At 44.1% G+C, this 14,077-nt stretch overlaps 1 protein-coding gene across 1 annotated transcript in view; it reads left to right on the top strand.

Annotated features, from left to right (window-relative positions):
- stk25b (serine/threonine kinase 25b) overlaps positions 1-14,077 on the top strand; it is a 93,848-nt gene that overhangs the window by 63,212 nt on the left and 16,559 nt on the right. The window contains exons 5-6 of the mRNA XM_063046173.1: positions 1,336-1,493; positions 4,258-4,443. Of these exons, the coding sequence (XP_062902243.1) occupies positions 1,336-1,493; positions 4,258-4,443 (344 nt within the window). The remainder of the gene's footprint in view (positions 1-1,335; positions 1,494-4,257; positions 4,444-14,077) is intronic.

Below are 14,077 nucleotides of genomic sequence, written 5' to 3' on the forward strand. Positions count from 1 at the left end.
CTGCTCTCAAACGTATCTCCCCCATTTCACGCACATCTGCTCTCACTCCATCCTCCCACCACCCCACTAGGAACAGGGTTCCCCTGGTCCTCACCTACCACCCCACCAGCCTCCGGGTCCAACATATTATTCTCTGTAACTTCCGCCACCTCCAATGGGATCCCACCACTAAGCACATCTTTCCCTCCCCCCGTCTCTGCTTTCCGCAGGGATCGCTCCCTATGCGACTCCCTTGTCCATTCGTCCCCCGCATCCCTCCCCACCGATCTCCCTCTCGGCACTTATCCTTGTAAGTGGAACAAGTGCTACACATGCCCTTACACTTCCTCCCTTACCACCATTCAGGGCCCCAGACTGTACTTCCAGGTGAGGTGACACTTCACCTGTGAGTCGGCTGGGGTGATATACTGCGTCCGGTGCTCCCAATGTGGCCTTCTGTATATTGGCGAGACCCGACGCAGACTGGGAGATCGTTTTGCTGATCACCTGTGTTCTGTGCGCCAGAGAAATTAGGATCTCCCAGTGGCCACACATTTTAATTCCACATCCCATTCCCATTCTGACATGTCTATCCACGGCCTCCTCTACTGTAAAGATGAAGCCACACTCAGGTTGGAGGAACAACACCTTATATTCCGTCTGGGTAGCCTCCAACCTGATGGCATGAACATTGACTTCTCTAACTTCCGCTAATGCCCCACCTCCCCCTCGTACCCCATCCATTATTTATTTATATGCACATATTCTCTCTGTCCTTTTTCTCCCTCTGTCCCTCTGACTATACCCCTTGCCCATCCTCTGGGTTCCCCCCCCGCCCCTTTTCCTTCTCCCTGGGCCTCCTGTCCCATGATCCTCTCATCCCTTTTGCCAATCACCTGTCCAGCTCTTGGCTCCATCCCTCCCCCTGCTGTCTTCTCCTTTCATTTTGGATCTCCCCCTCCCTCTCCCACTTTCAAATCCCTTACTCACTCTTCCTTCAGTTAGTCCTGACAAAGGGTCTCGGCCCGAAACGTCGACTGTACCTCTTCCTAGAGATGCTGCTTGGCCTGCTGCGTTCACCAGCAACTTTGATGTATGTTGCTTGAATTTCCAGCATCTGCTGAATTCCTCGTGTTTGAGCTGGTCGCTGAGATTAGGTGACTTTGCCTTCCCATACCCATTTCCAAGTTGTCACACACAGCTCCTAATCCAATTTTACATTTGAGTGTCAGCTTAAATGTAGGTGCAAAAGTCTCTGGAGTTAAGATTTGAACCCACAGCCTTCTGATTCTGGGGACTTAAACCAAGGCTGACTTACGTTTAGTTTTAATTTTCTATTTTATCACTTCTCCACAGCTGCTAATGTTTTACTGTCAGAACAAGGTGACGTCAAGCTCGCAGACTTTGGAGTTGCAGGCCAACTAACAGATACACAAATAAAGAGGAACACTTTTGTGGGCACGCCCTTCTGGATGGCACCAGAAGTCATCAAACAGTCTGCATATGACTTCAAAGTAAGTGAACAAATGCAGTCATTTGGTATGTGGGTTTGTGTTCTACTCTCCTCCAGGATTGTTCCTATTGCTATCAACAAACACCTTTAGTGCACAAAACCAGAGAAAATTCAATTCAACACAAGCACTATTCCAGGAATAACATTTGAATATTGCTCAAATTGCCTGGGCAAGTGGCTTCCCCCAGCTAAATTGTAATGGGAAGAAGTGGAAGATGATTGTTAAACTCAACTATTCCAAATTTTGAGCTGTGACCAATTACAGTACTTCAACTAACTTAATAGATATTACTTGATTAGATAGATACTTTATTGATCCCAAAGGAAGTTACAATGTCACAGTAGAGTTACAGGTGCACAGATATCCAGTATTAGAAGAGAAGTAAGAAAGAATTTTTCAAAAAGTTACCTTGAACAATCTTAACAGGACGGTGTCATCACTTCCCCAGATATAGGTTGATTCATTATAGAATGTAATGGCCGAGGGTAAGAATGACCTCATGTCGCACTCTTTGGAGCAGCACAATAGTCTTAATCTATTACTAAAATGACTCTTCTGTTCAGGCAAGGTGGCATGCAGAGGGTGAGAAACATTGTCCAGAATTGCCAGGACTTTACATAAATTGCCTTGATAGTTCTCCCACAGTTTCCAGTATGACTCCTATAACAGAGCCAGCCTTTCTGATCGCTTTATTGAGTCTGTTGGCATCACCTGTGCTGATGCCATAGCCCCAACACACCACGCATTGAAGATTGTACTGGCAACAACAGGCTGTATGAACATGTGATTCCCCCCTCCCCATCAATGAGAGCTGTATGGTGTTCGGCCCGCTTGGCCTCCCCTCCCCCCCCCCCACCCCCCAGCTCTTTCCAGCTCGGGACCCCCCCTTTCCCTCCCCCCCTTCCCTGCTTTAATTCATCATGAAGTTATTTAAAACAAAATGCAGGAATGCATTAACTTCTTGCCTCAGGCCTTCTGCAGAGCAGAAGATCAGGTATCTGATAACCACCTTATTCCTGCCACCGCTTCTGCAAGGCATCAGAAAGTGCAGCTACCAGCAAACCTCATAAGAAATAGAAAATATGGCCCGTTGTGTCTGTTCTGCCATTCAGTATGATCGTGGCGGATCTTCCCTGCACTAATTCGATAAATAAGGATTCCCTTGAAAGCTGAACAATTCATAAGTGGTTATTTAACCAAATCTATTCATCTCACTTGACTGAACTCAACCATTGAACTCTCACAGCCCTTTTGTGCTGTGTGTTGCAAGGATTTATCAATCTGTGTGCAGAAATTTCTTCTCATTTCTGTCATGATTGTTCCACCCCTTGCTTTAAGACTGACTTCTTTCTTGACACCGCAATCTGAGAAACATTAACTAAAAATCTTTCCTGAAAAGGCTCCATTGAATTTTTGTTGTTATTGTTAGACTGCTAGCTAAAAAGCGCGTGATCTGACCTGACATTACCAAATTGCTCTGATGAAAGGTCTTGACCTGAAATCTCTGCTGCCTCCAGAGATAATGTCTGTTCTGCCATTTCCAGCATTTTCTCTTTATTTCTCCTTGTCTGTGTCTGGTATTTGTAGTTATGTGTTTTTGACTTTGCTCATTCAGCATTAATCCTTGAAAAATAAATTCAGAGGTTATTTAAGCAATGATAAATATTATAGCTGCAATAAAATACTATGACTTTGTGAAAATGGGAAAAATCTTAGTAGATCTCGGGTGTCTCAGCCACAGCTCATGGATTCTAAATCAGGTCAACTAGATAAAATCCTTCTGGTCTTAAACAAAATTGGCTAATTTTGTTATTCAGTAATCTGCATTTACTTACATGTTGTGTACCATTATTGGTAAAATGCATGTGCTACTAATTCCATTTTGCCCGCTGTACTTTTTCTCCCATTTGTGCATGTGGTTCCTTTTATCTTCCACACCAATTTTGCCATCTGTTTTCCATTTTTTGCCTTTTTGTTTCTGTTCCCCCCTTTATTTTTAATTGTATCTGTGTTACTCAATAGTTTGTTAGATAACTGGATCACTCCAGAAATTACTTTTCTATCTAATTGGTTGAAGGTCCAATTAATGTAAGTTTTAATCATTGTTAAGTATGAAGATGGCTTCATGCCACAAAGATCATTGGAGCAGAGAAGCCCGATGAGGGTGGGGAGAGGGAACCAAACTTTTCCACATCATGAGTAAACAGATTAAACTTGATTATTCTTCTAAATGAACTAAACCAAAGAACGAGACTTAAGCAAAATGAACTCCCAGTCTGTTAACCTATTACTCCTGTACAGTTTGGGTTCACTACACTGCAATGTATGAAAGAGAGCCAGCGTGTTCTTTAGAAGCGACAGGTTCAACAATGAACAAAATCTGGTCACTTCTCTGCACAGACTGGAAATAGGTGGTGAGCTAGGAATGGTTGTGTGGTTTGGAGATTAGGTCTAGATTTGCCAGGTGACGAATTGGAAATGTAGTTGCCACTGTGGCAACCCAGAGTGGTGTGCAAGATTAGTTAATTTTGGAATCCATGCTTTTGGAAGCTCTGTTGAATGACTTCAACAGCTCTGTCACATTTAAAAACCAAGACACTACCAGTTTTTTAAATAACAATATTTTCATGGGCAATTTTTTAGTCTGATATATCACAGCTGCTTCTGTATTCATACTTATAAATAGAAAAGTTGCCAAATGTAGACTGATGTAGAAACCTAGTCTTTTTTAAATAGTTTCTCGTTCTCTGACATTAATTTTCAGGCAGACATCTGGTCCCTTGGAATAACTGCAATTGAATTAGCAAAGGGGGAGCCGCCTAACTCGGAGTTGCATCCTATGCGAGTTCTATTCCTTATTCCGAAGAACAACCCCCCAACTCTGGAAGGAAATTACAGCAAACCCTTCAAAGAATTTGTAGAGGCTTGCCTCAACAAAGACCCCAAATTTGTAAGTAGGTCTGATTTGTTTTGAAGGAAGGAATATGGATGGTCCAGAATTTGTGTAACTAATGAAGAGGTGTGTATTCCAGTATCTGTGCTTATGAAAAATTAAAAGGGAAGAAAGAATTAAAAAGCATCTACAATGTTTACAAAGAATATTGAGCACTTAATTCCCACAAATTACTTTGAGTTATGTTTATTATTGTAAAGAAATTTAATAGCTAATTTGTGCATTCAACACTGAGAAGTGTGGTAAATACCAGTTGATGTGTTATTCCAAACTTCATTGATGGATAAATGTTGGCTAGGAAATGAGGACAAATCAGACTCAGATTGTGCTGTAAAATCCTTTATTCACCAGGGCAGAAAGAGAGCATACTTGCATTTACTGCTTATCTGAGGATGGTGCATCTAAAAGTATAGCCCAAAAAAACTAAATTAAATACAGACTTGGATCAAGTGTAGTGAGTGAAGTTTTAGTTTACAATCTTTCTACATTGAGGCATCAGATCTACCGTCAAGGCCGGATGTGTTAAACAAAGGCTTTATATAGAGAAGTATTTGTGCGGCTGCTCTACTGTTATCAGGATGAGGGAATGTTAAAAGAAATATGTAAGATCTGCCGTAGTGTAGAGATTATAAGTGTGAGGTTGTGTAGTGCTACACATGAATGTAGATAAACCAGTTTGTTAAACAAACAAATAATCTTAAAGTTGATGTAGATTATATTAGAGAAAAATGGGTGGAGCGATATTTCAAAAGTAGTTATACATTTGCGTAGTGTTCAGAATTTCTCTGCTTTGGCGTGGTTCTGTCTGCTGGTAGCTTCTCAGTTTCTTCCCAAGAAATTATCACAGCTTAAGTATGACAGTCCTGCTTCTCAGATTGGATAAACAACATCTCATATTCTGCCTGGGTAGCCTCCAACCTGAACTTCTGGTAATTTCTCCTCCGTCCCCTTCTGTCCTTTTCCATCTCCCATTCTGGGTCCACTCTCATTTCTTCTCCTTTTCTCACTTGACTATCACCTCTCTCTGTCCCTCCTCCTTCCCTTTCTCCCATGGTCCACTCTTCTGTCCTGACAGATTTCTCCTTCAGCCTTTTTATACATTTTCCACCTATCACCTCCTAGCTTATCAATTCACCCCCTCCACTACCTACCTACCTTCTTCCTTACATATCACCTTGTACACTTCCCCTCCCCCCATTCTTATTTAGACTTCTTCCCTTTTCCTTTCAGTCATGATGAAGGGTCTCAGCTCAAAACATGAATTCTTTATCCATTTCTGTAAATGCTACCTGACCTGCTGAGTTCCACTTAGCATTTTGTGTGTGTTACTCTGGTTTACCAGCATTGACTGAATCTCTTCTGTTTATGACAATTCTGGTTCCTCATTTGTCAATATATAGTACTTTCCAAAAGGTGTTACTGGATGTCTGCAGGGAGCAGAAATCCATTTGTGTCCCACCCTCCCCCTCCTATCCCATGAAATGTAATAACACCAGTTGTTACAGCCATTTCTGCTTATAGTGTGGCAAGTATTGTCTTCATATTGTTACGTACCCCGTAACTGGGTTGACAAACCAGCAGAAATCTGGAGTCTGGATTACTGGAACTAAGAAAGTTTTATTAAAGAAATAAGTAACACAGTACTCTAAACATAAGGATATAAATGCAACAGGTTAGCAATGATAAAACACACGTGTACACAGAACTAGGATAATAGGATCAATCAAGCTCTGTCGCAGTCTAGGGGTAAAATGATCAGTCTCAAGTGACACAGAGTTCAGTTCAGTGTAGTTCAGTTCACAGTAATCGCTGTTGTGCCGTTAGGGAGAGAGAGAGCGAATGATGATATTCAAATCGGATTCAAACAGACCTTTGATATTCCTCGCAGTTAGCTTTCGGGCGAGCCCTTTGTAATGTCTTCTGAGGTCACCGACTGTGACCCCTCCGTTCCGGATACGATCGTTCCTCTGCGGTGAACCCGGCACCCAGGCAAGGGTGGACACACACACCAGGTTCCCGCCGATCGTACCTTTTCACCCTGTGCGTTTATGGTTGGTCCCGCGACCAGACCTCCAAAAACTCCCACCAACTTGTGGGGGGGCACAACACACTTCCAGGGTCTCGTTATCTCATGGTGTCATGGTGTGTCGCTTGCCTTAGGGAACCTGTTCCTTTTATCCCCCTGCTGGGGTATCGCCTGTCCATCAAACTTCAAATAGTTCAGGTTCAAAGCAACTGGTCTAAACAATACTCGGAACTGTGTATCTTTTCCTTAATCTCTCTCGTCTCTCTCTTATTAGCATTTTGAATGTTTCCCCCATTTGTCTCTCTCTTATCTCTCTTATCAGCATCAATCTTCTGATAACTTGGTCTGTTGTCACACCCCTACCCTTCAAAGGATTTTTACCGGGGTAAAAATTATAGGCATGAATACATTATTAGATACACACAAATAGACATGTTCATCAGCTATTTGGCTAATACAGAGAACTTTGAGTTGTCAACACCTTGACAGACAGTCAGCAATCACATTTTCCGTTCCTTTTATATGTATTATTTTAATAATCCTCTAAGACCAGGCTCCAACTTAGCAAACTTCATAGTGGCCAAAAACACTAATGAGTTGTGATCAGTGTAACTTCTCTGGTTTTTGTCCCGGACACAGATAACAAGGGTTGTCCCACACCAACTTAGCATTCTTTGGCAAGGGCTTAGTAAGAAGGTGGGTAATATCCACAAAGTTTTTGCCAAACTTCCGATAGTACCCCACCATCTCCAAGAACCTTCTCAGGGCTCTCTTGTCTGTCGGGGTGGGGACTTCAGAGATAGCCCGTACCTTAGCTTGCATTGGAGCCAGCTGCCCCTGTCTTACCACAAATCCCAGATAAGTGATTTTTCTGTGGCCGAATTCACTTTTTGCGAAGTTCACTGTCAGGCTGGCTTCAAATAGCCGCTTAAACAGTGCCACAATGTGCTCCTCCCACGTGTCACTCCAGACCACTGCATCGTCAATATACGCTTCTGCGTTCTTTAGCCCATTTGTCACTGAATTAATCATCCTATAGGGGTGTTGCTCACCATGCTGACCTGATGTGAACACAATCCCATGTCCCAGCTCTTTGCATCGCCTCGGGACATTGGGACATACGTGTGTGTGCTGTTTAATTAGCTTTGGCGGCAGCTGGCTTTGTTGGGGGGTTAGGTGAGAGAACTCATCAGCAAAGTTGGTCAACACAGTTCTCCCATCTGGTCGGCACCACACTTATCTTTTCAAAATGGGTCCTCCCCTTATCAGGTGGCACCCTAGCCTCATTAATTTTCGCGATAACACCGACTAGGATTGTTCGCCTATCGTGGCAAGCTGTTAGCATATCAAAAGCCTCGAACTGTGTTAACTCACGTCTACAATAGTCAATAACATCCTTCCTCCTGTGTGGCCAGGAAAACTCTCATGATTCTACCGACTGTTTTCCTCCCCCCAAAATGTCCACTGAGGGGTATCTTGCGGGCCAGGTTAAGAATCTCATCCCCATAAATTTTTGGCACCACCCCCCATTCCTCATCTGCGGGCACGGTACTTGGTCTCCATTTCTTCCTTTGCACTCCCTCCTCCACACAATAGCCCACTGGCTCCCTTTTTAATTCTGCTTCAGAGAGAGCTGTCTCCGCCAAAACCATCAGCTCCTCGTCTCGCTCCTGTGCCTGTACAAATTCCTTCCTTGCTAATGATAAATCTACCTTAATTTCTGTTTCACTACGCTGCTCCTCACTTTCTAATCCCTTCTGATACAAGGCTGGTAAAAACGTCTCAGCCAATTCTATATTTTCTTCGGCAGCCTTTCTGGACACACGCCGAGTCACTGCGCAAACGGGATAAACCTGTGAGCCCATGGGCGGGACCTCGATGCTGGCAGGCTGGCTTGTCGATCTTACTGCTGGGTACACCTCTCCGCCGGCAAGGTCATTACCGAGTAAGACCTCCATGTCTTTCATCGGTAGTTCGGGCCTCACCCCTATCGTGACCGGTCCAGAGACCAAGTGGCTTTTTAGGTGTATCTGGTACAAAGGTACTGCTTCAGTCCCTTTTCCAATGCCTTTTACAACCCTGACCTCCCCAGTCTGGGTCTCTGAACTAAAGTCTAACACACTCTTTAATATCAGTGACTGACAAGCTCCAGTGTCTCTCCAGTTCTGTACTGGAACTGAGTTTAACCCTCCTTCACCAACACCAATCCAGCCGAGATAAACCTCTCGTGCCCTTCCTGAACCTTATCAGACCTCTTCTCTCCTGGCGGTTTGTTTACCAGCTCAATACAGCCAGTCGGAACCGCCGTTTTTCCTTTCCCCATCTCCTTCTTTGGGGCAAAGCAACTGGACGCAAAGTGTCCGACTTTCCCACAATTATGGCATACGACCCCAGGAGACTTCCTACCAAACTGCTCCCGGTCTACCTTATCCTTCTCACTAGTCCCTGGCTTACTTTCTGACTTTTCTGGCAGACTCTCCCCGCCGTCCTGACTACCCTTCTGGTAGCCTTTACTCGGGGCAAACTTCGTTTTATGTGTCAACGCGTACTCATCCACTAACTTAGCAATTGTGGCTAAAGTGTCTGCCTCTTTCTCATCTAGGTAGGGTCTCATACCTTCAGGGACACAACCTTTAAACTGCTCAATTAGGATGAGCTGTAGCCGTCTGTCATAATCCCCATTGACCCCTTTCGAGGCACACCAACGCTCACAATATGTCTGCAGCTCACGGGCAAACTCTAAATACTGCTTCCTCGCATTCCGGAACCTCACCGGTATGCCTCCGGGACCAACTCATAAATCCTGAGGATGGCCTCTTTCACCACCTCATACCTCTGGGCATCTTCTGCGGACAAAGCCGAGTAAGCTTTTTGGGCTTTTCCTTTAAGTACACTCTGAAGCAAAACAGCCCACTTGTCCCCTGGCCAGTCCTGACTTGCAGCAACTTTTTCAAAATGGAGAAAATACCAATCAACATCGGTCTTGTCAAATGGGGGAACCAGCCTAACCTCCTGGGTCGCCCTGAACCCTCCACCTTGGTTCGGCATGGGCCCCTGCGCTGCCATCATCTTTAACCTCTCCAGCTCAAATTCCCTTTCCCTCTGTTTCTCCAACTGCCTCTCTTCTCGCTCCAACTGCCTCTCTCTCTCTTACCGTTCTAACTGTTTCTCTCTCTCTTGCCGTTCTAATTGTTTCTCTTCGTGTTCTAGCTGCCTTACCCGGAACTCGTGCTCGAGTCTCAATTTTTCCATCTGCACCTGTACTGCGTCTCCACCAGGTTTTTCAATAGATATCACCTCCAGCTCCCTTTGGGGAAACACACCTTTAGACACGTAGTGCTCTACGATAGCTCTGTGTATCTCCTCTCTCCTCATTGTCGACTTCCCCTTAAAAAGATTCAGCCGTTTGGCCACAGCTGCCAATTCTGCTTTCCTGGCATCCTCTAATGCCTCCAAGGTCGGCGCCTTTAAACAATCTCCATTTCTGCTGTTTGCCTTTTCTTTCTTTCGGGAATTTTAACCCAATCAATTTACCCCGTCCCAAATTTAGCGTTCAAAATCGCGGACGAGAACCCCACTTATGTTACGTACCCCGTAACTGGGTTGCCAAACCAGCAGAAATGGACCACTTAGTTGGAGTCTGGATTACTGGAACTAAGGAAGTTTTATTAAAGAAATAAGTAACACAGTACTCTAAACATAAGGATATAAATGCAACAGGTCAGCAATGATAAAACACACATGTACACAGAACTAGGATAATCAAGCTCTATCGCAGTCTAGGGGTAAAATGATCAGTCTCAAGTGACACAGAGTTCAGTTCAGTGTAGTTCAGTTCGCAGTAATCGCTGTTGTGCCGTTGGGGGGAGAGAGAGAGAGAGCGAATGATGATATTCAAATCGGATTCAAACAGACCTTTGATATTCCTCGCAGTTAGCTTTCGGGCGAGCCCTTTGTAATGTCTTCTGAGGTCACCGACTGTGACCCCTCCATTCCGGATACGATCGTTCTTCTGCGGTGAACCCGGCACCCAGGCAAGGGCGGGCACACACACCAGGTTCCCGTGATCGTACCTTTTCACCCTGTGCGTTTATGGTTGGTCCCGCGACCAGACCTCCAAAAACTCCCACCAACTTGTGGGGGGGGGGGGCACAACGCACTTTCAGGGTCTTGTTATCTCGTGGTGTCGTGGTGTGTCGCTTGCCTTAGCGAACCTGTTCCTTTTATCCCCCTGCTGGGGTATCGCCTGTCCATCAAACTTCAAATAGTTCAGGTTCAAAGCAACTGGTCTAAACAATACTCGGAACTGTGTCTCTTTTCCTTAATCTCTCTCGTCTCTCTCTTATTAGCATTTTGAATGTTTCCCCCATTTGTCTCTCTCTTATCCCTCTTATCGGCATCAATCTTCTGATAACTTGGTCTGTTGTCACAATATGCTGAACTTTCAAGGGCTATGGAGGCTGTGGAAGTAGGGTGTGATTTAGGGAAAGAATACTGATGTATGTATTTAGGCTCTTTGGACTAAATGGTTCATCTTTCATATTCTCATTGTGGAAAAACTTCCTTCAACTAATGACAATAAGCTGATGTACTGTATTTGTGTAGTTGAGCAATAGTGATCCATAAAGTGAAGCAAATCAGTTGAGAGAAAATATTTAGCGGGAAAAGAAAAAGTAGATTCAAGGACGGCTATAAAAAGCATCAAAGGAAACAGAAAAATGTACAAGCTGTACAAAGAAAATGTCGCAAGAACATTTAAGCTGTCAGAGTGTAAAGGAATTGAGAGATAAGGAAGAATGAAAGTACATTAAATATAAATATGGGCAATATTGTAATGGTTAATAAGGAAATGGAAGAAGACTTAAGTATTTTATGTATTTTTAAATAGAGGAATATACCACAAGTAGATGGAATCTAAAAATATCAAGTGGAGGAACTAATTAGAGGCCTTAAATTTTAAAGTCATGAATTTGAAAATAATAATTAGATAAGTACACCTTCAAGACTATGGGAGGACTAGAGAATAACCAGCGTTGTTCCCTTGTATAAGAAAGGCATTTGGGACAAACCAGGAAATTCTAATGCAGTGAACCGTGCGTCAGTTGGAGGGAAATTATTAAGAGAAGATCCTTAAGGATAAAATTTTCTCACGTCTATAAATGCCTGGTTTCATTATGGATGTTCACAAGGTTTGCATGAGGGAGGTCATGGTGGCTAACCATTTTAATTCCTATCCCCATTCCTGTTCTGACAGGTCAGGCCATGGCCTCGGCCTCCTTTTTTGCCATGATTAGGCCACTCTCTGGGTTGAGGAGCAACACCTCATATTCAGTCTGGATAACCTCCAACCTGATGGCATGAACATCAATTTGTCCTTCCAGTTTTTCTTTCCTTCCCTCCTTCAGATAAATCCCCAGGGCCAGATGGTCTGCATCCTAGAGTGCTTAAGGAAGTAGCCCAAGAAATAGTGGATGCATTAGTGATAATTTTTCAAAACTCGTTAGATTCTGGACTAGTTCCTGAGGATTGGAGGGTAGCTAATGTAACCCCACTTTTTAAAAAAGGAGGGAGAGAGAAACCGGGGAATTATAGCCTAATGTCGGTGGTGGGGAAACTGCTGGAGTCAGTTATCAAGGATGTGATAACAGCACATTTGGAAAGCGGTGAAATGATCGGACAAAGTCAGCATGGATTTGTGAAAGGAAAATCATGTCTGACGAATCTCATAGAATTTTTTGAGGATGTAACTAGTAGAGTGGATAGGGGAGAACCAGTGGATGTGGTATATTTGGATTTTCAAAAGGCTTTTGACAAGGTCCCACCCAGGAGATTAGTGTGCAAACTTAAAGCACACGGTATTGGGGGTAAGGTTTTGGTGTGGGTGGAGAATTGGTTAGCAGACAGGAAGCAAAGAGTGGGAATAAATGGGACCTTTTCAGAATGGCAGGCAGTGACTAGTGGGGTACCGCAAGGCTCAGTGCTGGGACCCCAGTTGTTTACAATATATATTAATGACTTGGATGAGGGAATTAAATGCAGCATCTCCAAGTTTGCGGATGACACGAAGCTGGGTGGCAGTGTTAGCAGTGAGGAGGATGCTAAGAGGATGCAGGGTGACTTGGATAGGTTGGGTGAGTGGGCAAATTCATGGCAGATGCAATTTAATGTGGATAAATGTGAAGTTATCCACTTTGGTGGCAAAAATAGGAAAACAGATTATTATCTGAATGGTGGCCGATTAGGAAAAGGGGAGGTGCAACGAGACCTGGGTGTCATTATACACCAGTCATTGAAAGTGGGCATGCAGGTACAGCAGGCGGTGAAAAAGGCGAATGGTATGCTGGCATTTATAGCGAGAGGATTCGAGTACAGGAGCAGGGAGGTACTACTGCAGTTGTACAAGGCCTTGGTGAGACCACACCTGGAGTATTGTGTGCAGTTTTGGTCCCCTAATCTGAGGAAAGACATCTTTGCCATAGAGGGAGTACAAAGAAGGTTCACCAGATTGATTTCTGGGATGGCAGGACTTTCATATGAAGAAAGACTGGATGAACTGGGCTTGTACTCATTGGAATTTAGAAGATTGAGGGGGGATCTGATTGAAATGTATAATATCCTAAAGGGATTGGACAGGCTAGATGCAGGAAGATTGTTCCCGATGTTGGGGAAGTCCAGAATGAGGGGCCACAGTTTGAGGATAGAGGGGAAGCCTTTTAGGACCGAGATTAGGAAAAACTTCTTCACACAGAGAGTGGTGAATCTGTGGAATTCTCTGCCACAGGAAACTGTTGAGGCCAGTTCATTGGCTATATTTAAGAGGGAGTTAGATATGGCCCTTGTGGCTACGGGGGTCAGGGGGTATAGAGGGAAGGCTGGGGCGGGGTTCTGAGTTGGATGATCAGCCATGATCATAATAAATGGCGGTGCAGACTCGAAGGGCCGAATGGCCTACTCCTGCACCTATTTTCTATGTTTCTATGTTTTCTATGTTTCTTCTATCCCATTCTGGCTGCTTACTACTTCTCACCTGCCTATCACCTCCCCCAATGCCCCTCCTTCTTCCCTTTTTCCCGTGGTCCACTATCTTCTCCTATCTGATTCATTCTTCTTTAGCCCTTTACCTTTCCCATCCACTTGGCTTCACCTATCAGCTTCTACCTAGTCCTCCTTATCCAATCCCCTACCTTTTTATTCTGTCTTCCCCATTTCTTTCCAGTCCTGAAGAAGGGTCTCAGTCTGAAACGTCAACTGTTTATTCAATTCTATAAATGCTGCCTGACCTGCTGAGTTCCTCCAGCATTTCGTATGTCTTTCCATGGTTTTACAAATTTTTGAGGAGATGACAAGGGTAATCGGTGAGGCCAATATCTTAAGTAAAGCATTCAACAAGGTAATTCGTGTTGGGTGATCCAGGAGATTAAGGTAGCTGAGATCCACAGAAGCTTGGTAAATCGGATTCAGGCTGGCTTGACCTTCGAAAACAGAGGAGAGTGGTGGAGTAGTGTTATTCTGACTGGAGGTCTGTGACTACTGGAGGAATCGGTACTATGGCTTCTGTTGTTTGTAATCGGTGCTATGGCTTCTGTTGTTTGTGATATACATTAA

Source organism: Mobula hypostoma, chromosome 4 (genome assembly GCF_963921235.1).
Source record: "Mobula hypostoma chromosome 4, sMobHyp1.1, whole genome shotgun sequence".
Classification (NCBI taxonomy): Eukaryota; Metazoa; Chordata; class Chondrichthyes; order Myliobatiformes; family Myliobatidae; genus Mobula; species Mobula hypostoma.